The sequence below is a fragment of the Vicugna pacos genome, unplaced genomic scaffold, assembly GCF_048564905.1.
Source record: "Vicugna pacos unplaced genomic scaffold, VicPac4 scaffold_21, whole genome shotgun sequence".
NCBI classification, from domain to species: Eukaryota; Metazoa; Chordata; class Mammalia; order Artiodactyla; family Camelidae; genus Vicugna; species Vicugna pacos.
Genome location: NW_027328742.1, coordinates 22,833,260 through 22,857,882, shown reverse-complemented (window position 1 = coordinate 22,857,882; position 24,623 = coordinate 22,833,260). Strand labels below are relative to the sequence as shown.

The following is a 24,623-nucleotide window of genomic DNA, read 5'->3' as shown; positions in this document are numbered from 1 at the left end:
AAGAAAAAGAAATGACAGATTGCCAGTCTCCAACTATTACCCCAGACAGGTTTATGTACATACAAAATTTATAACATTAATTGGGAATAAGAAAAAAAAAAAAACTCACTCTGAAAATAACTAACCAGGCCTGATAAAAAACATTTTTTGGAATTCTGAACTTATAAAAACAAAATCCCCTTTAGGGGTAACTTGGATTTCTCTTCCTGTGTCCTTGAAATGTAAATGTTTTATCTTTCTCTGGGTGTTTTAAGTGTGTGTATGTATGTATATGTATGTTTAGTTTATTTTTTAAAGGAAACATTGGACTCCACCATACAAAAGGTTCAAGTATTGTGTACATACGGTGGCCACGCAAATAAATTGGGATTCTAAGCAATTCTTTGATTGTACCAATTTTCAGATATTTTGCCATCTTAAACTTTGCTGCATCAGCCTGGACCACAAAGGCTTTTAGCTTTTGGAGAGTAAACCTTTGAATTTTATTTAGGCAACACTCCGACTCTCATGTGGAAGGGCCTCTTCATCTTATTGGTTTAAAATCACTATATATATATTATATTTGTATATAAATTGACGGCCATATGATGGATTTTTTAATTTGGAAAAACTTTTTAATTGGTGAAAGTTTAAAGAGATCTCATTATAAACAGTTGTTTTATGGTTTCTATTAAAATCAAGTTTAAATGTAGAAAAATATATCTAATGGTTAACCTAAGAACTTAGTTAAAAAAATAAAACTGGTTTGAAAAGCTACGTTTGTGTTTTCCTTTCTGATAAATGTTTCTAGATATGCTAATAAAAACTTAGAATAATTAATGTTAATTAGGTTGAATAACTGGAAAAATGATTGTAAAAATGTCGAAAAAAAAATAAGTGGCTTATCCCAAAAGGATAAATATTTTTATATGGTTATTTTGAATCAAATAAATAAAATGGACATTTTTGGATTTACATACAGGGTTTTGATACTACACAACGTAAAGTTAAAAAAAAAAGGGCCAAAGAGTTCACCTACTCCCCCCCGAGATTAAAGTTCAAACAAGCCCATTTTACTTACCACAGTTTGAAATATATGTATATATAGACTGAAATACTTGATCAATAATTGGGATAACAGACCAATTAATGAAATTAAAAACTGAGAAGTGCCTAAGCTCTTTGGCTGAATCTTGGGCATCCTAGAGACCTCTATAAAATTATATACAATGCACACACACACAAAAAAAGGTTTCTGGCACTCCTTCTAGAAATAAGAATTATTGATTAAACTTAATAAATATAAAAATTAAAGGTATAAAATTTAATAAAATTGAGATAAAAGTTTGTGAAATTGGTATATTTAAATGGTCTTTATACAAAACTTTTGCTTGTGTTGTGGGATACATATGTTTAAGAGGAAAAACACTTCCCCTTCTTGGTATTATAAGGCTAGGCACATATCTGTCCCTCTGAAAATATTAATTGAACAAATTAAAATAAACCAATATAGTTACATAAGCCGTCCAATATAATGTAAAACTGAAAACTAATTTGAGTGGCTAATAAAAAAATACAGGTTTACCCTGGGTTTAACTTATAACACAAGGAAAAGAGATCTTACTAAATGCCTTATGCAAGTTTTGGAAGACATATTTAAGTAAGCCTTAAAGTTTTAAAACATGGAATTCTTTGTTTACAGCTCTTCTCACTGATACAAAAATGCCATTTAAGGAGATAAAATACGGCCTGGGTGAGAGAGCAGTTCTCTGGGGACCTAGAAGACAGTGTCTTTGTCTTGCACATCAGAAATATAAATACAACAAACAGTGACCTAGGACTGAGTCTAATTAGCTCAACGAAATAAACCTTAAGGCCAAGAAATTTTTGGCATATTAGAACTCAGAACTCTGAAGGGTCCTTCAGACATTGTGAAGAAATTTTAACTGTCTGTTTCATAAATAGTAAGCCTTAATGATTTGAGCAAGCAAATTCAGCTTACTCCAACTATTATTATACCTATCTTATAAGTAAGTTTTAAAGTGAAGCTATGAGATCTCTAGATTTTTCTGATTATAAGCCTGTGTACACATTATAGAAGTGAGATATTTCTACTGCTAAAGAAAAAAAATTCAAAGTCATAGAGCTCTGCTTAATTGACGTAAAAATATAAGAGCTTAAACATTAAGTATTTTTAAAATAACAACTGAACAAATTGACTTTCAGCGTCATGTGAAATGGAAAATATTCAATATTAAGATAATATTTGATATTGTTTAGTTTAAGTATGTTCTAATTAATATAGACATCTTTAAAGTCATCAATATTATGTATAATACCTTTACTGTACCTAGGTTTAATGAAAGTCAAATAAGATCCTGTTATATCTGTTGCAGATTTGTCAAAAAATAAATAAAAGTAATGTGCTGTGGTAAAATTTTAAGTAAATTAAATGCAAATGAGATGAGAGCTTTGGGTAAATATTTAAAATATATTTTTAAAATGTATGTTTAAGATAATCTCTAAGTGTTTGGTATCTTTAAATTCTAGTGTTGTGCTAAATTAAGTTAAATGACAAGATTTTATTAAATATCTATGCCATTTTCAGATAAAATAACATTGAAATACGAATTACTTAACATTTAACTTCCTCTTACAGTGAAACTAAAGGTATATAGAAATATTAATAAATGGTTGGTGCCACACTGAAATAGTCTCTATTAGTAAGGGAATGATCTCAGTATCCTAGGAAAGTAATATAAATGCGTAAAGGAAGATATAAGAATGGAATTATATTTTGTTAATGAAAAATAGTGACTTTCTCCTGAACCTGGTTACTTCTGAATAGAAGAAAAATAAGGGACACACTAATATAAGTATAGAAAGCTGTGGAAGGCTTGTGGAAAAGGAACCCTGAGGGAAGAGTTTTGTACATGGTCAGAATTGGCTAAGTTTAGAAACAAATTGAGCAACGTAAATGAATCTTAGAAGTAAGCTGGTACAAGATTAGAATTGTTTTTCTCTCTGTTAAGAGGAAAAAATTTTCTTAAAATGTTAATCCTCCTTCAGTAACAGATTGTAAAACTTCTTATACCACTTAGCTGATCTGTTCTGCCTTTACCTTTGACGTATTTTCTTGTTAATGGATTAGTACTACTTTACAGTGATCTATATGTTTATCTGATCAAGTGTTCTGAAATCTTTCAAAAAGCTCCCCAAATATAAAATTCTAATTAATTAAATAAAAATTAATTTAATTAATTAAAATTCTTTTAATCTCCAGTTAAGTTTGGGATGCTACAGAAGGCCCCTGAAACATCCCAAAGAGAGATTTTTAACTATAAAGTTTCATTTGGCATTTTAAATAACATGGAATTGTCAAATGAATCATAAAACTTCTAAGGTTATATTGAATGAGACAATATTATTAATATAGATATTGTAGAAATTATATGGACTCCCTAAAATTCTGGTATATCTGAAATGTTACCAGTGATAATTATGGGTATAGTGAACAGATTTCTTTATTGATTATAGTGTAACGGTGTTTAACCATGCTTTTAAATCTTTTGTCATTTATAGACAGTTAATTGTTTTCTTCTGATGGTTTTGCAAAATGCTTTCTCTTCAAGGAGATTTACTGATTCCTAATAAATTTCACACTATAGCACTGAACTAAACTGGGTAAGACATATTAAAGTTCTAATGAAAACTCTCATTAAAAGAATTAGTTACATGGGACTGATTAACCTGCTGAATATGGTTATAATTTTTGATATTGTTTGAAATACTACTGGCTTTTAACCTGTTTCCCAGACGTAAAGAATCTCTTCTCCTTAAGCTAGTTATGGTTCACAGCAATTTGATAAATTATACCTATGTAATCACACTTGGAACACTTATCTTTTCTCTCTATCTGATCCCTCAAGAGACTAAAAACACTTAGGTCCCCAGTGGCTCTATCAAACAAATTAGGGAGATCATCTCCTAACAGATATAGGAGTATAAAGATATTTTAAGGATTTTAAAGAGAAAAGAATTTACCTAAATCTGTAAGGCAGAAACCCATGAAAAGACTTGACGTGTCTTTCTTGGCCTTAGCAAACCTTAACATTCTACCCTGAGACTCCGTATTAAAACTTCCAACACAGCCAATTTAAAAAAGCCTATATGATCAAATAATCAGACTTAACTTGTAAAAAATTAATCTTGATTTGGCTATATTTGAGAAAACTGAGGGTAACTTAAGAGAGAAAATAAATTATATTTTAGTGGATATTAAATTCTAGTTTTGTTAATTGAGGTCCATATTTACTAAGACACTTCCCAGATCATTCCTTGCTGTTATGTCACATTACTGTACGGTTTAATTGAATTATGAAAAGGATACTCTAGGTTTGTTTCTGAAGCTCAGAAATCTATCCTTGGGTAAAGTTCCAATGCCCCATGACCTGCAGCCAGGGGATTATACATACTGCAACAGGCATGACTTAAAGAACTGTCTCCAACCTGAATGGAAGGACCCTTTTTCAGGTACTCTTTACCAGACCATACACACCAAAGCTGAAGGAAACGGAGTCTCGGATTCATTTCCTATCTGAAACATCCCCTGCAGTGCACTGGCCTATCGAGTGCTGCTCACCTTAAAACAATGCCCAAATGGAGAAAAAGCTACCAGACCAGGATGAGAAGAAGATGACATCTGAGCTAGACAGCTGACCCAAGACACCGGACCAGGACTGTATACCAATTACTTTGATAATTTCTCCAACCTTTGATTATGATCTACTCCACTTGTTAAGTTTATGATAAATTACCTATGTCTAGTACTTCTGTGTTACCTTGGTGGGTTTCCCTAATACAAGGCTCTAATTAGATAGCCCTCAGAAACGTTATTCTAAAAAGAATTTATAGTTCTCTTTAGGCCACTGTTGATCTTACAAGGTGGGAGATTTCAACTGGCCAATTAATACCTGCTCTGACCCTGACCATAAATATGAACTTTCTCATAGGATCAAACTCAGAAACACAAGCAAAATTTTAACCCAAAAATACAACTTCTCGACTATTAAATTCTTACTCGTGACTTTATTAACGTTACTAGCTGTATTACTTATATCCTGTCTATTTTATAAAATTGTTGTCTGTTACATTTCCCAATGTGTATCTAGGCCCACAAGATTGATGATGGCTAAACATCTTGAAGAAACAGATAAAATGTATAACCCTGAATAAAATAAATATAATAGTGTGATTCTAGGTATGGGAATGAGCAAAGATGGGTAAACACTTTCTGTATCATAATAGACTAGTAAGACAGGTGATCCAGAGAACTTTTAGTATCAACAGGGCCTGACAAAAAAAAACTTACACCTTGAATGGCAACTTAGAAGATTCTTCACCTGAACTAGGAATGAGCCATCCTAGCACTGTGGGACAAAATTGGTCATGAAATTTCTCTCAAAATATTGGTCAAATTTAGGACCAAGTGGGAGCACTGTGAATGAAAATACTACAATGTGCATGAAAATACTGCAACCATGACAGTAAACAAAGAATGCTGAATCCGAGTCATCAGCGGCTGCTGCCAACCCCCAGCGAGTACATGCCTACAGCCCGGCCTCTCAGCCACTCACAGTGGTGCCCTCTGAGCAGACTCAGAGTAAGAAAGGACAGGATACTGGCCCTAGATAGCCAGGGGCTTGCCAAAGGAATGAGTTCAATGACCCAAATGTTTGCTTCTCACCATACATAGAAAAGCAGTAAATACTTGAACTTGAGATATCTGGTTTTCTTTAGATAACAAGCAATATTTTATTGTTCCAATTACCTGGTCTTTGTTGTAAGCTTCTATATATCCTAGCTCCTCCCCTACCTCTTGGGAGCAGTCCCTCAGAGTGATCTGAGAGGCTGTCATCCCGGCTCGAGTCCTCCAGCCAAATAAAACAAAGCCCTTAACATATAGGCTGAACGTTTATTTCAATGACGTTCCAGAATAGACACAACTCATCAATTCTGTAATGGAACACACTGAATCAGGAACCAAAGCGTGTTTTAGTCCGGAAAATCTCCGGGTTCCTATTTCTTCCTGTCATTATACAATCCCTCTAGAACTCATTAATTTGCTGTCTGCTCCTCTGGCAACAAAACTCGTAGAAGACTCAACTCAGCAGAGCGCCCTGCTGGGGAGAACACCCCGCAGAAGCACTGCAGGCTGCCTGCCCTCCTGCACGCTCTGCTGACCCTTGGTGTCCTCCGTGGAGACCAGGCCAACAGAGCTGTTCCTAACAGCTACAAATTCGCACACGTTAAATAAATCATTTTATTTTATATGATATTTTACGTATATACACATCTCTGAAAACAGCTTTGCAGAAGCTCAAATCTTCAACATCAATCCCCAAAGGCAAATCCGGTCCCCAAGGGGAAACAAGACTTAAGACGACGCTAAGGCCTCCAAAGTCCTCTCAAGGACCGTCAACCAAACTGCCTGCAGGTCTGCAGCTGCAGGCTGTTACATGTCTGCTTTTAAAGCAACCCCTTCCTGCCCTCGGGTATTACAGTGTCCCTCTACGCCCTCCCGTCTCAGGGTAAAAGCAGCCGTTGCAGAACCTTGCAGGGAAGCACTGACAGGAGTCGACAAAGAGGATCAGAGCTAAGCTAATACTTCTGATGACACGACCTTGTCACTGTGTCACTTTACAGATGAAGATATATATAGAGAGAGGTGGGGTGATATTGCTCAAAGTCACACAGCTAATAAGTGGCAAGGTCTATAACTCTGCTCTTCCCTTCGGCGTGACGCCCCAGCTGGGATGCCCACAGGGTTGTCTCATGCCTGCCTGAACAATCCTCTCCTGTCACTCATAACCCACCACAGGATCTGACCCTAGCCTGCCTTTTCAGCATCTATTCCCTCCAGTCTCTCAGGAACAAGGCCGTTTGGGCCACTGTATGACTTCCGGCTCCCAGAAACATCAGTGCTCATGCTGGTCTTGCCTGTGCATCCGGCCCGCTGCTCAGAGGCTCTTCCTCCCCTGCAGGAGGACGTTTCCACTCTCCGCAGGGACACCTCCTCAGGGGAGCCCTCTTCTCGCTCTCAGCACGGCAGGGCCACATCCCGAGCTGCCCCATTAGGACAGTGTGCGCCCAGGTCTGTTAATCAGACCAGCAGCATCAGAGCTAGGGATTATGCCCGGGCTACCCTGCAAAACTAATGCCCGCCACACAGCCCCCAGCCAGCAGGTCACCTGGAAGTCACAGCAAGTGCCCCACCCAATCCAGAAGCCTCTTCATTTGCCAGCATCGCTGATGACTGGTTTCCAAACTTTGGTCAGTTTCGCACAAAACAGTACCTTCAACTGTGAAGCAGAGGGTTTCGCTTCTGCTCCCCATCCTTACTGGTAATGTCAAGGAAAACAAAGAGGCCTTTTCTCAACACTTTTATAATGACACCCTCCCACCCACAATACTCATATGCTCAAGAGCTTTGGATCCACGTGATTTTCTTTCCCTTATGATAAGCGGCTCAAAACACTGCGGGATTCCTTCTATTTAGAGGGTATTTGTACTCAGTTTATCGGCTTTAATCTGTTTTTGTCTCTCTTCAATATCCCTAGCAGTTGCCACCTCTTACTCCCTTCAGCAGCCTCCCTCCCAACATCTACTCTAGGAAATCAGCTGTGATGAGGGGCCCTGGGGCAGTCACAGACGATGCAACTAAGGCAAAGAGAGGGTCCATAATTTGCCCGAGAAGATCAGCTTCAACCCCCAACAATGTGTGTCACGTCCCTGTGTTTAACTCTTATGCTAAGCAAGATAACTTTTTGTAGATTATGGTTATAAACAGATGAGGTATAAAAATACATACAAGGACACACATCTACTCTAAGATGCTCACTAACTCCACTATTTTGTTTCTACTTATTTCTATTAAAAAATATTAAGAACCTCTGCAGTCAGTATAGCAAAATGTTACTGGGCTTTAAATCCAGAATATAGAGGTGTTAAATGTGTCATTACTCATACTTATTTGTATGTTCACAATACAAAATTATTTGAAAGTCCCTCTCACCTCCCCCTACTCACTACTGGCTCTCACCTGAGCTCCCAGACCACACATCTAACAACCTTTCACTTTACCCACAGCTGAACTCATCAGTTTTGCGCAGAACTCCCTCTGCAGCTTTCCCTCCTCAGAGCACAGAAGGACCATCATTTACCTCATTAATCCACCCAGAAACCTGGGCCTTACTCCATCCTGCATTCACAGCCAGCCTTCATCCTTTCCTTTTTACCATCTAAACATGCCTTCAATATGTTCGCTTTTAAACACTGACCGTCCCACCGCTCAAGTGGAAGCCACCAACACTGCCCACCTGGACTCACGAGTCTCCTAAGTGGCCCCACAGCCGCTCTCCCCTACTTGAGACAAATGGGACTGTGCCACTCCCGCGCTTTTTGGACTCTTAAGACCCACTCTTCTTAGAAGAAACTCCAAGTTCTTCACCAGGTGAAAGTCTTTGCCATGAAATTGTCTCCTCAGGGAGGGCAGGACCCGCCCTCTCCCCTCGGCCCCGCCCTCTGGCAGAGCATCAGCTTGGGAGGACCTGCTGAGCTACACCAGCCTGTATTCTAAACCTGGTCTGAGTTCTTAGCAAACTGCTTCACTTATCCATACAATTCCAAGGTAAATTAGAAAGATTTTAGATGTTGAGCTAGACTATTGATTTTGGGATTTTGCACTAGCAACCTGCAAGGACATGTTGTAAAGATTCTGTCTTCTTAAAACCACACCCAGGTTAAAGGAGTATTTGTGGAATGTCTTCGGAGGAAAAGGGACTGTACTTTTACAGGCTTTATGTTTTATAACATGAACAACCCGGACAGGGTCACAAATGGAACCGCCTCACAAGTGACAGAAGACAGGTGAGAGGCAAAAAGCAACAGGTTGCAAAGATGGTAAGAGTAAACATGATTCTCCAACCCCCCCAAAAAATTTTTGAAACAACCAAAAATTCTGAATTTTAAAAGTAAAAGAGTATCATATAGAGAAATGAAATAAATAATGCTCTTCATCAGGGTTTCAAGATCTCACTCCAGAGTTTTTAGCAGGCCATACTGAATCCTAGCACAGAAAAATCAAATGGACTTGTAGTGAGAAAGTTCCAGGAAAACTGCAGTAATTCCTCCACTTGTGTAAGGACATACACTCACCTGCTGAAGGTGAATGTAAACCGCATTCTGGATAAATTCGAAAGCTTCCAGGCTCCGCTTCTGGATGCCAAGGACATGGACAGCTTGGAAGCATGCTTCTAACTCAGTCACCGGCATTTTTACACTGCATGGGAAACGGAGGCACCCAGTCAAGAGCAGAGATGTTCCTGTCGTGTCTCACAGGCCGTGCCTCGGGGATTCAGTGCCCTGCAGCAGCCCGGCCCCAGGCAAGGACCAGCAGCCTTTTCCACCCAAGCAGGAGGGGCACTGTGCTTGAGAAAGCCCATCTCCGATGGGGGCAAGAGGGGCTGGTGGGGTTCAGTGAACCTATAAATGCCCACAGAAATATGCCTGCATTCATTCAAGTGATGCAAACAACTGTAGCAGGCTATTTAACAAAATTTCAATTGTCAGTGGAAATTTTGCCATTCCTTTCCGCTTGTCCCCTGCACTCTGAGACAGGCTTAGGCTCTCTTACACCTGCAGCTCTGTGCAATAGTTGTGAAGTCATTTTACTTTACAGATACCACGGTTCTGCCCAGGGTGATATCCAGCCCAGAGAGGTGGCCCAGGCCAATTTAAAGCTATGTGGCTTGCGTGCAGGGACAATTACAGGAGCTGGTTCCGGAGCCAGGCCCCTCCCCACCTCTGCTCCCCTCTCTCCCGAGGCCCTGCTGCCAAGCACTCAGGCTCCGTGATCTTAAGTCCTACTCTTCTACTCTACTCCAAACCCTTTTCCTTTTCTTTTTTTTTCCCTAATTATTCCCAGCTGGAGTGATTTTTCAATCTCAATATCTGAAAAAAATTCCTGCAGCCGAAAAAGTGGTCTCCAGAGGTCAATGCCCATATGCTGGTTCCTGAAGAGAGCCCCTGGCTACGGGGACCCTCACCAACACTCACGGGGCATCAGAGATGTTGCAGGGTCGGCCACCCCCTACAAGAGTTTGCTGTCACCCCAATGCCTGCACAGCATCCCTGCTCACAAAATATAGTTGGTACACTTATCGGTTATTAAGAAGCAAAAATACAAAATTGCTCATATTTCTTACTAATATTATCTATGAAGCTGGAAACGGAATTGTAATAAAATGTAACAGTTTTTACCCTATGTTAAATCTGTTCCTTTGAGTTTAAACCTGTGCCCTGTTTCCTAGGCTCAGACTTGGTAGCTCTGCACCATTTGAAAAAGAAAGTTGCCTTTAGCCTGAAATCTGCAGGAAAGCCTATTCTCCTGGCCCTGATCTTTAAAAATGTTAGCTCATCTGCACTTCTGTAGAGATGGCAAGTTGCATAATAGAGAATAGCCTTTGTTTTTTTGGAGGTTTTACAGGGGTACCATGATTTGATCCACATGGACAGCTGCAAGAACAGCGGATTCAAAGGACAAACAATTCATAAAGCAAGAAGTATGCAACAACCAACCACAACCCCGCCCCTTTTTAGTATAAAAGGAGACTGAATTCTTACTTGGGGAAGATGGTTCTCCAGGACATCAGTCTGCCGTCTTCTGGGTCTGCCAGCATTGCAAGTGAAGTCACTATTCCTTGCTCCAACACCTCATCTCCCGGTTTATTGGCCTGTCATGCGGCGAGCAGAACGAGTTTGGACTCGGTAACAAAATGACTGCATTGGAGGTAGTATGTCTCCAATGTTTCCTCGTTTCCAATATGTAACATGCACATCATTTATGATCTAGTGCAAATAATTCATCAAAGACAACCACAAAAAGAAACTATACTCACCTAGCTATCAACACTGAAGTCACAACCTGTCAATTTTATATGATGTTGAACAACACAATGGAAAAACCTAACATAGGGAGTTGATTCCACGGAAATAAAATTATTTCTACTCCTTCAATACTTTTTCTTTTCTTTTCTATTTTATTTTGTTTTGCTTATTGAAAGGAAAATAAAAGTCAAGTCATTTTATTTCACGTATTTTTGTTATAGCTACATTCTTTAAATACTACAAAGAGATTTAAACTGCAAAAAAAATTGTTCATATATTAGTATAAAGATATATACACAATCAATGGGGATTAGGAAAGGAATGGACATTTACTAAAAATCCACTGCAATCTTGTCTTTTACAAGCATATCCTGGAATATAAGCTGTATGATCCAGGGGGCCCCACCCCCATTCTCACTGTTGAGTCCCTTAGCAATCAACTACTAAGGCACCAGCATAGAACCATGTGATCAGTATTTTAGGAATAAATTAGGGAATTAGCACATTCAATTCTAAAACAAAAACCCTAAAATAAATACTGAACTTATTTACAGATAAAGAAAATTGGAACCAAAAAAGTAGTTATTTCCCCAAGGTCACAAAGCTAATAACTGGTAAAGACAAGATTTGAACTCATCTGCCTGATTCTAAAAACTAAGGTGGAAATCCCATTCGACTGGGGAGGGTCCAGCAGCAGAGCCTATCACCCTATCTTTGTTCAGATCTAGCCTTAGACAGCCTCAGACAGCACCCCATTCCTATGGAACTCGAGGGCAAATGATAACAATAAGGATTTTATATCCAGTAGTTTGTTAGGTCTCATTTATATAAAGTGTCAGCAGGTCAGCAGAAAAACTCTGGAAAATATGAGTGGGTCCAGAGCTTTCTGCTGATTAGTAACTCAGTCTCTCAGGACATAGTGACCTTCCCATGAGAGGCCTCATGGACATAAACTAAAGGCAGCTGAGCAATGAAAACTAACAAGAACCTGGAACTCAAGCAAGAAGGTTCCCTGCCATTCCCCCACCCAGTTGCCTCTTCACCCGCATGGACACGATGGCAGGAGACCCAGATTCTTGTCCAAGTTACATCATCATGGATTCTCATCCATAATAATGTATGACTCTATGCCGCCTTATGCCCATTAAAACTCAAATATGATAACACCAATATCTCAGCAGAATATCTATGTCTCCACTTCCTGTCTTCTAATAGGAGAATATTTTTATGGACAAAAAGCAGAAATCCAATTTAAAAAACCATGCACGAAGCCAGGTGAAATTCTGCTTAAGAGACTGCTCTCACGCTGAGTAAATGAAAACTCAGAAAAAGTGGCCCTTCTCCCTCAGCAAATGGGAGGTAGCCTGATGTGTGTGTGTGTGTGTGTGTGTGCACGTGTGTGTGTGTGTAAATCAAATACAATGAATTCTGGGATGTGTACAGTTTTTTTAAGTCACTGTCATTTCATGGGAATGAGCCAACATTTAAATAATTTGAATGTAGTGTTCTGAGAGCGTCTCGGGCTCTTGGTGGAGGAGGTGAAAGGGGAGAGTGAAGGAGGAAAGAGGTACATGAAGCAAAGAAGTAAGAATACTGCCAGGGAAAGGCAAGACGTTAGTTTTGTTCTTCCTTGCACCACATACAAATTAGGGACTCGCTTTCTGCTGATGACTTATCGAGCACTGAGTTGCAGGAGAAGAGGGGACAGCTCATTGCTCACTGAGCTTGTGACTGTACGTGGCATCTTATAGACACAAATCATTTACCCTGATCAAACACTCTAGCAGAAGGCTGTAATTCTTCTGTTTTGAGAGACAACAAAGCAGGAGTTCAAACAGGATGCATAACTTGACAAAAGTCAGAGGTCCAGTAAACTAAAGAGGATTAATTCAAACTCAGATCTGAATGCAGAGTCTGATCTTCCCACTCCCAGGACTGGAAATTCCTTAACACAGGCTCCCCAGCTCCCCTGCATTGTTCCTGGCACCAAGCATTTGCCATGGCAATGGTCACCATTTCTCACAGACACAGCGCTCTGTGCAGCAAATGACCTTGATCAGACCTTGATCATCTACCTGCCACGCCCACCAGGCTTCACCATACAGGCAGGAAAGCTGGCTTTCAAGTGCATACAAAGCCATTCCTTGTCTAACCTGGGCTCTTCTGTGGTTTCTCCAGCCTAAAGGCAGCCATGAAACTGCTCACAGTTTGTACATGAGCCACACTACCTCTCTCCATCTGTCTCCCCACCTATACTACTTAGCTATGAACATTTTGAGAATCTTCGACACAAATTTTTAAAAGCAAAAAAGAAAGGATTCTGGAACAACTACTTAATACTTACAATTTTAAATGACAAATTACAAAGTGAGTATTTACAAACCGAATCTTCCTTTCTAAATTTCAGTTTTAAGCGTTTAAAAATATAATAGCAAAAAATTTTCACTTACAAAATTGACAAAAACATAAACAATAATCTGGAATAAGTTAAAAAATAATGCCCATGTTCTAAATGGAGAAACTTCAGGGCTGTACTGAGGGGTAAAGTAAGAGGTGAGAATGTAGAGACATCAACAAATTGCATGGAGGAAAGCAGTTTTGTAAAGATGTAAGTTCTCATCAGAATAATTCAAAACTTACTGAAAACTCCCATGACAACTCCAATCTGATTTTTTTTTAACTTGAACAAAATATTTTGGAATTCTTCAGGAATAATAAAATCATAATACTAGACAAGAAAATTTGGGATGGAAGAAAAGAATGAAAAAAAATTCAGACTGCCAATTATTAAATAAATTTTTACAATATGTAAGTTATGGTGCTGGAGTAAGAAAGGCAGATTGACAGAAGGGAACCATGAGCTCAAAAAGAGACTCTAGTGTACATAAGTATTTTGTAAAGGTGGGATTTCAAATCAAAGAGAAAAGTATGACTTCAGTAATTGTCCTGAGACAATCAGACAATCACCTAGAAAGAATAAATACTATTCCTCTCATAAGGACCACAAGATAATTTACAGACAGTGATGTAAATATAAAAAAGTACTAATAACAGCAAATACAACACTTTGCTCTTATTAACTCAACTTACCCTTACATTAACAAGTACTATTATCATCTCCATCTTAGAGATTAAAAAAAACCTACAGAGGAGATTTATTCCAGTATAAGAAATTATTTTTAAGAATAATTTCAAAGATAAAACACATAAGGAATACATTTATTATCATAAGAATATTTTGAGACACTACCAAAATTAAAATCCTCCTAAACAAAATGAAAGGCAAGAAATGACAAGAAAAAGCTCTGTGATACATGTTGTTGAAGACAAGAAGTTAATGTTCATAACATACAAAGAGCTGTCACAAAGCAACAAGAAGCTCCCCCACTTAAATGTGTGCAAAGGATAAAAGGAATCATTCATTTTAAAAAAGTCAAATGGCTAATGAGTGAAAAATGCTCAATACCTCACTGGTCATCAAATGCAAACTAAAACAATGAAAAAGCACTTTTGCTCATCATATTGGCAAATATTTTTAAAAGATATTCTATCTAGTGTCCATCTGTGGGAGAAGAATCCATGAGCGACATTTTCAGAGGACGACATGTCAATGGATATGTAAACTCTGAAAAACGTACGTACACACTGACTCAACACCACTTCTACGAATCGTTTCCTCTAGGAAAAAACAAATTTAGTCCAAAAAGATGTACCCATCAGGGCATTTACACAGCACTGTTTACAATGGTGGGAAGAAAAACTGAAGTGAAATCATATCCAGCAATAGAGAATTGGTTACATAAGTAATTGTGCATCTTTTCATTCCCCTATGGAAGGAATTTCTAGAGTTACTTGAATGGAGTCTGTGATGAATGTAAATGTCACATCCAGGGACTAAATTTCCAGAAGCCTTAACTAAAGGAATACTCATAAAAGATCACAGGAATGTCTGTACAAGAAGGATGCCAGTCAAATATCCTTTCTGACAGTGGAAAATGGAGAAAACTTAACTGTCCACCATCAAGACAATGATGCGTTAAATCACGACGAGCTGCGAGCAATGAGGGAGCCGGCGTTTCGCCGTGGTCCAGGGCCTTGTCCACAGCATTCTCTCACCAAAGGTGTGCGTGGGAAAGAGACCACACCCGCAAATCAGGAGACCCCTCCACTCTATCTGAAGGACCGTGTGAGTCTGGAGTGGGAGGACGTCTATGATATACACCTGAGTGATTAAAGCGAGCTGCAGAAAAACATATAGTATGGTCTCATTTTTAAATAAAGCATATATACACACACGTATACATGGAATTCTCATATGTGTGTATATATGTATGTCATAGGCATAAAGGTCATGAAACATATATATCAAATTTTCAACACTTTTTACTCTTCGGAAATAAGGGGAAGGGAGGTAGGGCCTTCCTCTACCACCACAGTTCTCTTTTCAGTATTTCAGTTAAGTATACTTGGAATTTAAAAGTTTATTTAACTCCGAAGTAAAATGGACAATGCCTCCACAAGACAGAATGCTATACTGGTCATCAAAAATCATGCCAGAGGAGATAGAATATTGTAGAAAAACATATAAAAAGCCGAATGGAAAATGGAGGTGTCCACACAGTAAACAGTCACAGAGTGCTCTCTGGTTTTTTATGACAGAGGTGATCCACACTGATGAAAATATACGTTAACGTCTTAATTATTATCTTTGAATAGCGGGACAAGGATAGCCTTTTTTGCCCCCCTTTTCAGAGTTATTATTTTAAATGCACATTCTTTTTCATCTGAAAAAAAGCATTTTTAGGTGTGTAGTACTATGCATTGGAGAATAATACAAGAATACTTAGAGAAACAAGTAACTAGGAGACAAAGCAGCAGCATCACACATTGTAGGACGGGCGATCCTGATTAACACCACGAAGTTACATAAGGACCCACAAAGTGAGAGCACCTGCTGTAACAGGGCGTGGCCCCCTTCTATTTGTCAGCAGTGTCTTCAGGGCTGAGGCAGTTCTGAGCACGGCCAGTGTAAGTGCTGGTGTCTTGATTGATGCTACTGGGGGTGAGGGCACCTGCAAGCCGAGAGGAAGAACAGAAATCATCCTCTGCCTTTTCTGTCTTGTTTCTTTGTTACTTTAAAAGAGAGCCATATATAAGATAAACCGTGTATCTCCCCAAATGAAATTTCAGTAATGAAACCGTTTTTAAAGACTTCACAGCTTATATTCTGCCTATAACTGTCTTTTCAACAAAGATCATATTTATTAAATGTTAATTAACTCAGTTAATTAACTCCCTGTTGAAACATTCTAGTAAAGAACATGAAATGCAGTATGTAAAAGAACCACACCTGCAGTGACTAGCTCAGCTGTCTTGACGGCAGTGCAGTCAGCCCCCACCATCCCATGGCCCTGAGCTCCTGATGCTGGTAAGAGATTACGCTGCCGCCTCAGATGGAGAGAAACGGTGAAAGCATTTCTTGAACCCTACAGCACTGACAAAACATAACTGACAAATCCCAGGCCCCTTTGAGGCTCTCATTTTCTGTTTCTGGCCAACCCCCATCAATGAGCAGAACCACCCAATCCCCGAGCCATGGGACTCACGTGGGAAGCAGTTTTGGAGAAATTTCCAGGTATAGAATGTAACCAACTATACATAGAACTCTGAAAACAGAAAAGATGCCATACTCTGATTTTGGAAGACACTCAAAATATTCTCCTAAGCCTTAGTAGCTGGAAAGGCTGGGCTTCTCCTAAGTCACTTATTTATTTCACAGCCAGTAAGCATCTCCCTCAAATCCTGCTTCCCTGTGTCTGCTGGGAGCTTGAAGCACACTGCTGCTGTCGATCTTATAAGTCACATGGCAGAGGCATGTGTCTCACGCCTGCAACCCTCACACAGGCTCGCCTCCTAGCCTCACTGTCTGAACTGGGCCCCATTTTCTCACCTGTTTATTTGGTATCTGTTCTTCTGTAAGCTACCTGAAATGCGTTTTGGAACATGTCAGAAGAAGCAGTGGGTTGAGAAATGGACAGATTGAGAGGTGAGAGATGGGCAGACAGAGAGAGAGACTCCAAGAAAAGGGGAACAAATAAAATTTCCTATGCAAAACCCTCTTCTAATCAGGGAAGGAAACCACCACGGAAAAGTGTGAAGAGGCAGGTAGCTTAGGACTGTTTCCTGGATTCCATGAAAAGTAACACCAAGAGATGAGAGGGTAGAACTTTAAATAGTAAAAGAAAAAAAGCACGCATGCTTGAAAAATATATCTACAATATGTACTTTCTAAAGAATAGACTGAAATCAGCAGGACCCAATAACACTATACTTGGGTATTTACAGAAGTCAGAATCCCATCTCCAAACCACAAGGCATCCCTTCAGAGCACTGACAGTCTACATGGGGTGGTCATAAAGCCATCACCGCAAAAGCTATGCTAACCTGCACTTACGAGGAATGAGCAGCTGTGCTCAGGCTGCCCACGCGCGTCATTTACACCCCACAGCACCTCTACGGGGGGGGACGCCTAGCGAGCCCCGTCTCTGCAGGACAGAAAACCAGTTCTGGAGAGGCTAAGCCGACTTACCAGTTCTCCATCTCACAGGACTGGTCTCTCCAGAGCAGGACACGAACTCGGACCCACGATTGTAACCATGGTACTACAGTGCTTTGTGTGCTGTTTGTGTGTATAATACATTTGTTTCTATCATGAAAGGTTATTTAATAAATGATCGGTTGTCTTGTCTATCTCATTAGCTCACAATCAATCTGTATACTGTTGAATTGTACTCTTTTCCCCTGAAGAAAGGAACGGAAACAGCGGGGGTCAGAAAGAGGTGGGGCTCCATTCTTTATCTGGGATCTCATCTCATTGAAGTCCCCAAAGAGGGAAAAGGAGCAAATGTTCTCTTTATCTTTTAAAGAGAGGGCTCCAGTGATGGTGACTTATTCAATTACAAAATCAAGGCTGGGGAAAGGGCACATGCAGCAACTAGAGCAGTATCAGCTGTAGGAAGGTCAAAAGTGCTCATGGGAGGGCTCAGGGGGCAGCCTCATTTAATTTCAATCAATAAAACAATAACAAACTCTAAAAATACTGGCCTACAATGGATTAGCTCTTTCTTGACATCTAGCAAGTTTCCACAGCCCACATGTAACATTATCGGGAACCAGTGAAAGGAAGAGTCCACAGACAAGGAAAATCAATGCCACAGGCAGGCTGAAACCCATGCTGGAGTTTAGGAAGAGAAAGGGCATAGTTAAGAACTGGGGAAAGGCTGGGGAAAAAAATCATCACAAGGACTCTCAAGCATCATCCAACAATCATATAATCATTCATTCAAGAGAGAGTTACTGAGGTCGTATTCTGTGCAAGATTGTACAGCGGGTGAAGCAAGAGCGCAGCGTCCATGGTGGCAGCAAGTTGCGGGGCTCAAATACACTTCTGATCCCAGTACCTTGCACACTTGTCCTCAATATAAAGGCAAAGATAATTAAAGTAAAATAATACTCTGTAAACTCAAAGCATTGTTGAAAAAAAAGTTAAAGAAGACCTAAATACCAGGACAGACACTCCACACACATTCCCCTATCAAAAGAAAGTGCTCTTGGAATGGTAGTGCTCCCCAGAGCGATCCGTATATTCAACGTGGTCTCGATCACAATCCCAGCGGGCTCCTCTGCAGAAACTGACTATCTGCTGCTACAATTCATATGGGAATTCGAGGATCTCAGTAACCTATACGTACTTGAAAAAGAAAAATTTGAGAGGACTTATAATTCTCAATTTCAAACCTTACAACTGTATCTCCAGGTGAGATTAGAGGCCATTGTGAAGTTATTACTGTGTTAATCCTTATTTACTAAATTCTCTACAATGAATATTACTGTTACAATAAGAAAAATAAAAAGTAAGTTATCCTTTAAAACATGCACACCAATTCATTCATTGGGAAAAATTATTCTATCAATTAAGAGATAAATATCTATTGAAAAAGGACAACTTAAAAACAAGAGTGCATTTGCATTTTTCATAAATTGAAAACTGAAAAGCACAAAGACGTCAAGTTTCTAGGGAGACCAATGCAACATATTAATAGTTATTTTCAGAAATTCTAATTTAACAATGAAAACTCTGGAAAGGGAAAATCGTGACTGAGAGCCAACTGCAAACACATGGAGAGCAAAGGCCTAGAAATCACAGTTCCTTTAACTCTGCTCCTAACACAATAGGAGAGGAAATTCCTCACTGAGGGGACAGTGGAATCCCATGCATAAGACAGGATACACAGTACAAACTGCACTAGAATTGGGGGTGATTTTTTTAGAAGAATTCTAAAGTTACAAAATTGCTGAAAAACTATTAAAACACTGACAGAAAGATTAAAACACACAGTCATATATATTATATAGAAACATATGTAGTCTGCTCCCATGTTGCATTTAAATACAAATATATTTGTTCATTTATGGGCACTTATGACTTTATCCCTGGTAGAATATTTCAACTAAAACAAATAATCAATATAACACTCCTTTGTCAAATCTACTTGATAAGTTACTCTGCTATGTAAACATAATGTGTCTAAGATAGATCTAAAATTAGTGAAAAAGAGCTTTGTATGGCTTCTTGAACTATTCTCAAAATTCAAAGCTTAATTTTAAAACAGATCTGAACAGTAATTCTATATTACCTTTTCCGTCGTGAAATGAACAACACAGTCTGTTGTCAAAATTCTGTCCTTACAATGATTCACGAGCACCGTATCCTCACAAAACTGCTGGACAGCAAGGCACTATCCAGACACTGTGACCCAACAAATGAAACACAATGAAGACAGTGACCCTATTTTGGAGGGCTTATAGTCTGTGTCAACACCAGGGTTTTATTTGATTGGTTTGATTGGTTGGCAAAATAAAATCAATCAAGTACTTTCTTCTTTGAGCATTCTATAAGTCATGACTCTGCTGTTAGTGTCATGAGCAGGAAAGACTTAAGCATGACTTGATTAGATCAACTAGCAACAATCATCACTGGAGAGTGAGTAATAAAGAAGTTAACTGATAGCAATGCTTATCCCTACATGAGACCTAAAATAAATCGACACTGATATCCGAAAAGAAAATGAGAATTTGAGGTCCCCAATAAGAAAAAAATCTAACAAGAAATCAAAAAAGTAAAGATTTTTTCATTAACGTTTCCTGGAAAGATTGGAGCATGGTGGTGTTGAGCTCAGATGCTAGGGAAAAACATGAGGGTCTGAATTCCCACAGCACTGGGTAGCTTTGACACTAATATGTCAGTCAAATTCTCTGCATCTCAGTCTCCGATGCATAGACTGGGGACAACAACCGCACCCATCTCCTAGAACGGTCCTAAGAATTAAGTTATTTTATATATACAAGTTTTAATAAAATACATCAGATATTAAATACTACCCCAAAAGCACAAGGAAAAATGAAAACAGAGATAAATTGGAGTTCATTAAACTTTAAAACTTTGCTTCAAAAAACACCATCCAGAAAGTGAAAAAACAACACTCAGGAGAAAATTTTTTCAAATCATTTATCTGATAAGGAATTTGTGTATCAAAAAAAAAAATTCCACAGCTCAACAATAAAAAGGCAACTCAATTAAAAAATGAAAAAAGAATCTGAAAAGATATTTTTCAAGGAAAATATACAAATGGCCAATAAGCACAATGAAACGGTGTTCAATAACATTAGCTCTAAAGGAAATCAAGTCAAAACAACTAGGAGAAACCGCTTCAGATTCACTACAATAGGTTAAAATCAAAAAAAGATTAACAAGCACTAATGAGGACACAGAGGAAGCGGAGCCCGCAGCCATTGCTGGTGAGGATGTAACACAGCGTGACCACTTTGGAAAACATCCTGGCACGTCCTCAGAGAGTTGAACATTTGGCTTCTGAATGATCCAGCAATTCTGCTTCCTGGGCACACAAGTAAGAGAACTGAAAACAAATGTTAACATAAAAACTCCTACAGGAATATTCACCATTACTTTTCGCCATTAATTTTCAGAGCCAAAAAACAGAAACAACCCAAATGTCTATCACGTGATGAATGGGTAAACAAAGGGGCCCAGCCATACAGTGAAATATTATTCAGCAAAGCAAAGCATAGAGTACTGACCCAGGCCACAACGTGGACAAACATTGAAAACGTTACTCAGTGTGAAAGAAGTCAGTCAAAATAGACGGTTCCACTTACATGAAGTGACTCGATTTGCATGAAATGTTCAGCACAGGCAAATCCACAGAGACAGAAGAGTGGCTCCCTGGGGCTTGGGGAGGATGGGGAAGTTGATAATGTCTGCTTATGCGTACTGGGTTTCCTGTTGGGGGGAAGAAAATATTCTAAGATTGACTGGGATGCACATTTCTGGGCATAGAGTAAAATCCGCTGTACATTTTAATGGGTGATTTGTATTAAAACTGTTAAGAACAAAAGCACCTCGGATTAGTACCTTTCATAGTAAATGCAAATTGCTAACATTTATTACAGGAAGAAGAAACTGCCCTCAGCATGAAAGCAGGAGATCAGCAAATATTAGTTAACCGAAATTGGACAAGAGCATTTCACTTGAAACTGTTGCTGAGTGTACAAGAAATATTCAGACATGACAAGGAAAATCAGTTTGACATCACGAAGAAGCATTCTGCTTCAAATGCAAATCAAGGATTCGGCAAGCCCAGCTGCTACAAATGACCAGAGAAGAAACCTGGTTCTTAAAACAAGCACCAGAGCCAACAAGGAAATGGTGGTGAGGAAAGCAGGCGGCCTAAAATCTGGAACAGTGTGCTACAAATAATTTCTCCACTGAAAATTCAAAAATAAAATGAAAGTGATGTAATGCTGTGTTGAACTCACGTGAATGGGCTTCCTGCAGTGCTTGACAGTTCTGTAACCCCGAATGACTCAGGAGAATCAGCATGGCTCCTGGGAGTCCCCAAGTAACTGCCCATCAGCACGCTGACCACCATCACATCTGCCAGGGTTGAATTGCAGAGAAGAGAGCAACCTCTGAAAGGCACAGGGAATGTTGACAAGGGAATAAAAGGCTGCGGTCAATCCTGGGACAGAGGCCCTGTGAGCAGAGGCCAGAAGGCTGCAGGTGAACTGGAGTGGCCCTGGGGCAGGAAGGGACCACAGGGGAGCATATCTCAATTATCTCCTCTCTCTCCCTCGGGTAGGAGGGATAAAGCCTGCATCCTTCTCACCTGGAACTGTGGGTTCTGGCTGGCGGAAGTCTCACCGACACGGAATGAATTTCTCAAGACTGCGGAAAAAGGAAAGAAAGCGAGAGGGATTAGGGAGCCAAATCCACGAGTCTCTCAAATGCTCCCATATTTATTGTGTATAATCAAAGTAAAAAGTCAATAACAGTTGTGAGATAGTAGGCAGGAACTTGGGGAAAGAAGGGATGAGACAGAGATTGTAGACTCCACCATGAGTACTAAGGCTTAGTTTACCTTTAGGGAAGTCATGGGCTGAGGGGAACAAGATACATTTTTTAGACATGTTCATTACAAAGCAGACCACCAGACCAGCCTGGTCCCTGTTTTGGGGATAATAGACTATCTAACACCACGCAGGCCTGGCGTTTATAGCTGAGGGCCTGGGTCATTGCTGTGCAATAAGCAGTGTGCTATCTATAACCTCAGATATGCAAGCAAGGCATTGTCTCTGCTTTTTATGGCAAGGAGACAGGAGTGAGGATGCACAGGTGTTTGCTTTAAAGCAGTTAATAAGCACATTTTTTCTTCTTAAAGTTGACAGGCAGCTGGGATGTGTTACAACTTGTTAACTCAATCATGGGCTCCCACATGGAACCATTATGGAGGACATCCTAGGATGACAAATCCTGGCTCTGGATCTTTTCCTGCCAGCTTCGGCCACTCCAGCAGGGTCTAGACACATCCCTGAATAACGATCCCACAGAACCACCTAAACTCTTAACTCCTGGTGCTTGAAACTTAATTTTAGCTCTACACAACTTAATGTAGAAAAGTTTCAGAAATAAAAGATATTATATTCTTTTTATATCTCATCATAAGACTGATTTTTCTGATTGCTCTAAGCTGCTTCTACATGGTAAAGCACCTAATTCTGCAGGTGAATTCAGTACTTTCCTTTGGGCATAACTAGACAGTCTGGGCTGTCTGACTTCTATTAGTCAAATACCAATACACTTAATTGATTTCTTTGTTCATCAATTTCAGCCTGGAGGTGAGGGTCTATCACTATTTTCCTCAGCCCACCCTCTACTCTTTTCTCATCAGCATCTCAGGCCTCCTGAAAACAAAACAAAGCATTTGTTTCCCTTCATCTACACTTTCCACAAAGGCAACAGGAATCATCATGCCTAGAGAATGAATTCAACACAAATGTTAAAACAAAAATCTATAAACCTGAAGCAACTCCATCTCCGACTCATGATACACAATGACATGAGAGTAAGTGTGTCAGGTACAAAGCATGCGTGAGCCTGACCACCTCATTTCTATTCTTCAAAGGAAGGAAGGTTTTCGTATTTTTTATTATCATTCTTTGTCATTGTTTCTGATTAAGCCAAAAATTTTTTTATGAAATAATTAAGCACTGCAATAACAGATTTTCACTGTATCAATTACAGAAGGAATTCAGAGGGGATAGGAAAACCCACCTCTGTAAAAAATGCAAAATTCCTTCCCCTGTTAAGAACACGAATACAAAATGCAACAGAGAATTCAAATTCTTGTGGAGAGGACAAAAGCCACAGAATCAAAGCAAAGTCATTATTATGACTCAATCCAAAATTCACTGGACAAACATGCTCAATGCATTCAAATAATTTTTAAGGCACACTGTAAACCATTCACTTAATTATCTACAGGCTAGAGGAAGAATTTCCCTCTATAACAGACAACATAAATCAATAGGTTGCCCCACCAAACAAGGAACAAACATCAGGTTTTTTGCAGTTCTGATAAATCAGCAAGTTTTAAAGATCAAAATCCAGAAATTTTAAACATTCATTCACACCAGAATGAATCAAGCACTTAAAAAAAATAAATAACCCAAAGAAACTAAACACATTGATCACGTACCTGGATCAATGAGAAATTCTTGTACAGCTGGAAAAAAAGAACAGTCTATAGACTTATACTTGAAAAATAAAACTACTTTTAAAGATAACTGCTAAAACACATTTCATCATTCATGTTGCCTTGAAAAATCTGAGGCACTTGTCTCTGATCAGAAAAGCAATTCTGAGTATTAGTATGTTACAATTCAGTGCCAGTTTGCTTTAGAAGAAAAAAGAAAAGCTACTGTTTCTCATCTTGCACAAAGTTTAAAGAACCTCCCTGTCTCTATCTCCTCCCATTTTCTAAGCTCATGCTCCCCAACCCTTCTGAAACAATTATGAGAACCTCTTATTCCCACCAATATGCCAAATCACAAAAGAGTATCAATTTATTTGTGTAAATATATACCTACACCTTGAACTGGAGGAGAAAGATTTCAGAAGGCTATATGGAACTTATTGCTACATTCCTGAAATCACACACATACACGTTCACAGAGACACAGACATATACAAACTGAATTACTGGGCACTTCACAAGCTAAGGCCTTACAACTTCTAGAAGATAACTTTGTAGTTAGTTTAAAATACAAAACGGTCAGCT

At 39.2% G+C, this 24,623-nt stretch overlaps 1 protein-coding gene across 1 annotated transcript in view; it reads right to left on the bottom strand.

Annotated features, from left to right (window-relative positions):
* LOC140694287 (uncharacterized) overlaps positions 1-22,097 on the bottom strand; it is a 145,803-nt gene extending 123,706 nt beyond the window's left edge. Inside the window, exons 1-6 of the mRNA XM_072957599.1 lie at positions 21,823-22,097; positions 21,163-21,286; positions 16,533-16,592; positions 15,878-15,998; positions 10,663-10,772; positions 9,196-9,319 (exon numbers count right to left, since the gene is read on the bottom strand). Coding sequence (XP_072813700.1) covers positions 9,196-9,272 — 77 coding nt within the window. The 5' untranslated portion in view covers positions 9,273-9,319; positions 10,663-10,772; positions 15,878-15,998; ... (1 more) ...; positions 21,163-21,286; positions 21,823-22,097. The remainder of the gene's footprint in view (positions 1-9,195; positions 9,320-10,662; positions 10,773-15,877; positions 15,999-16,532; positions 16,593-21,162; positions 21,287-21,822) is intronic.
* Between the last annotated feature and the right edge of the window lie 2,526 nt (positions 22,098-24,623).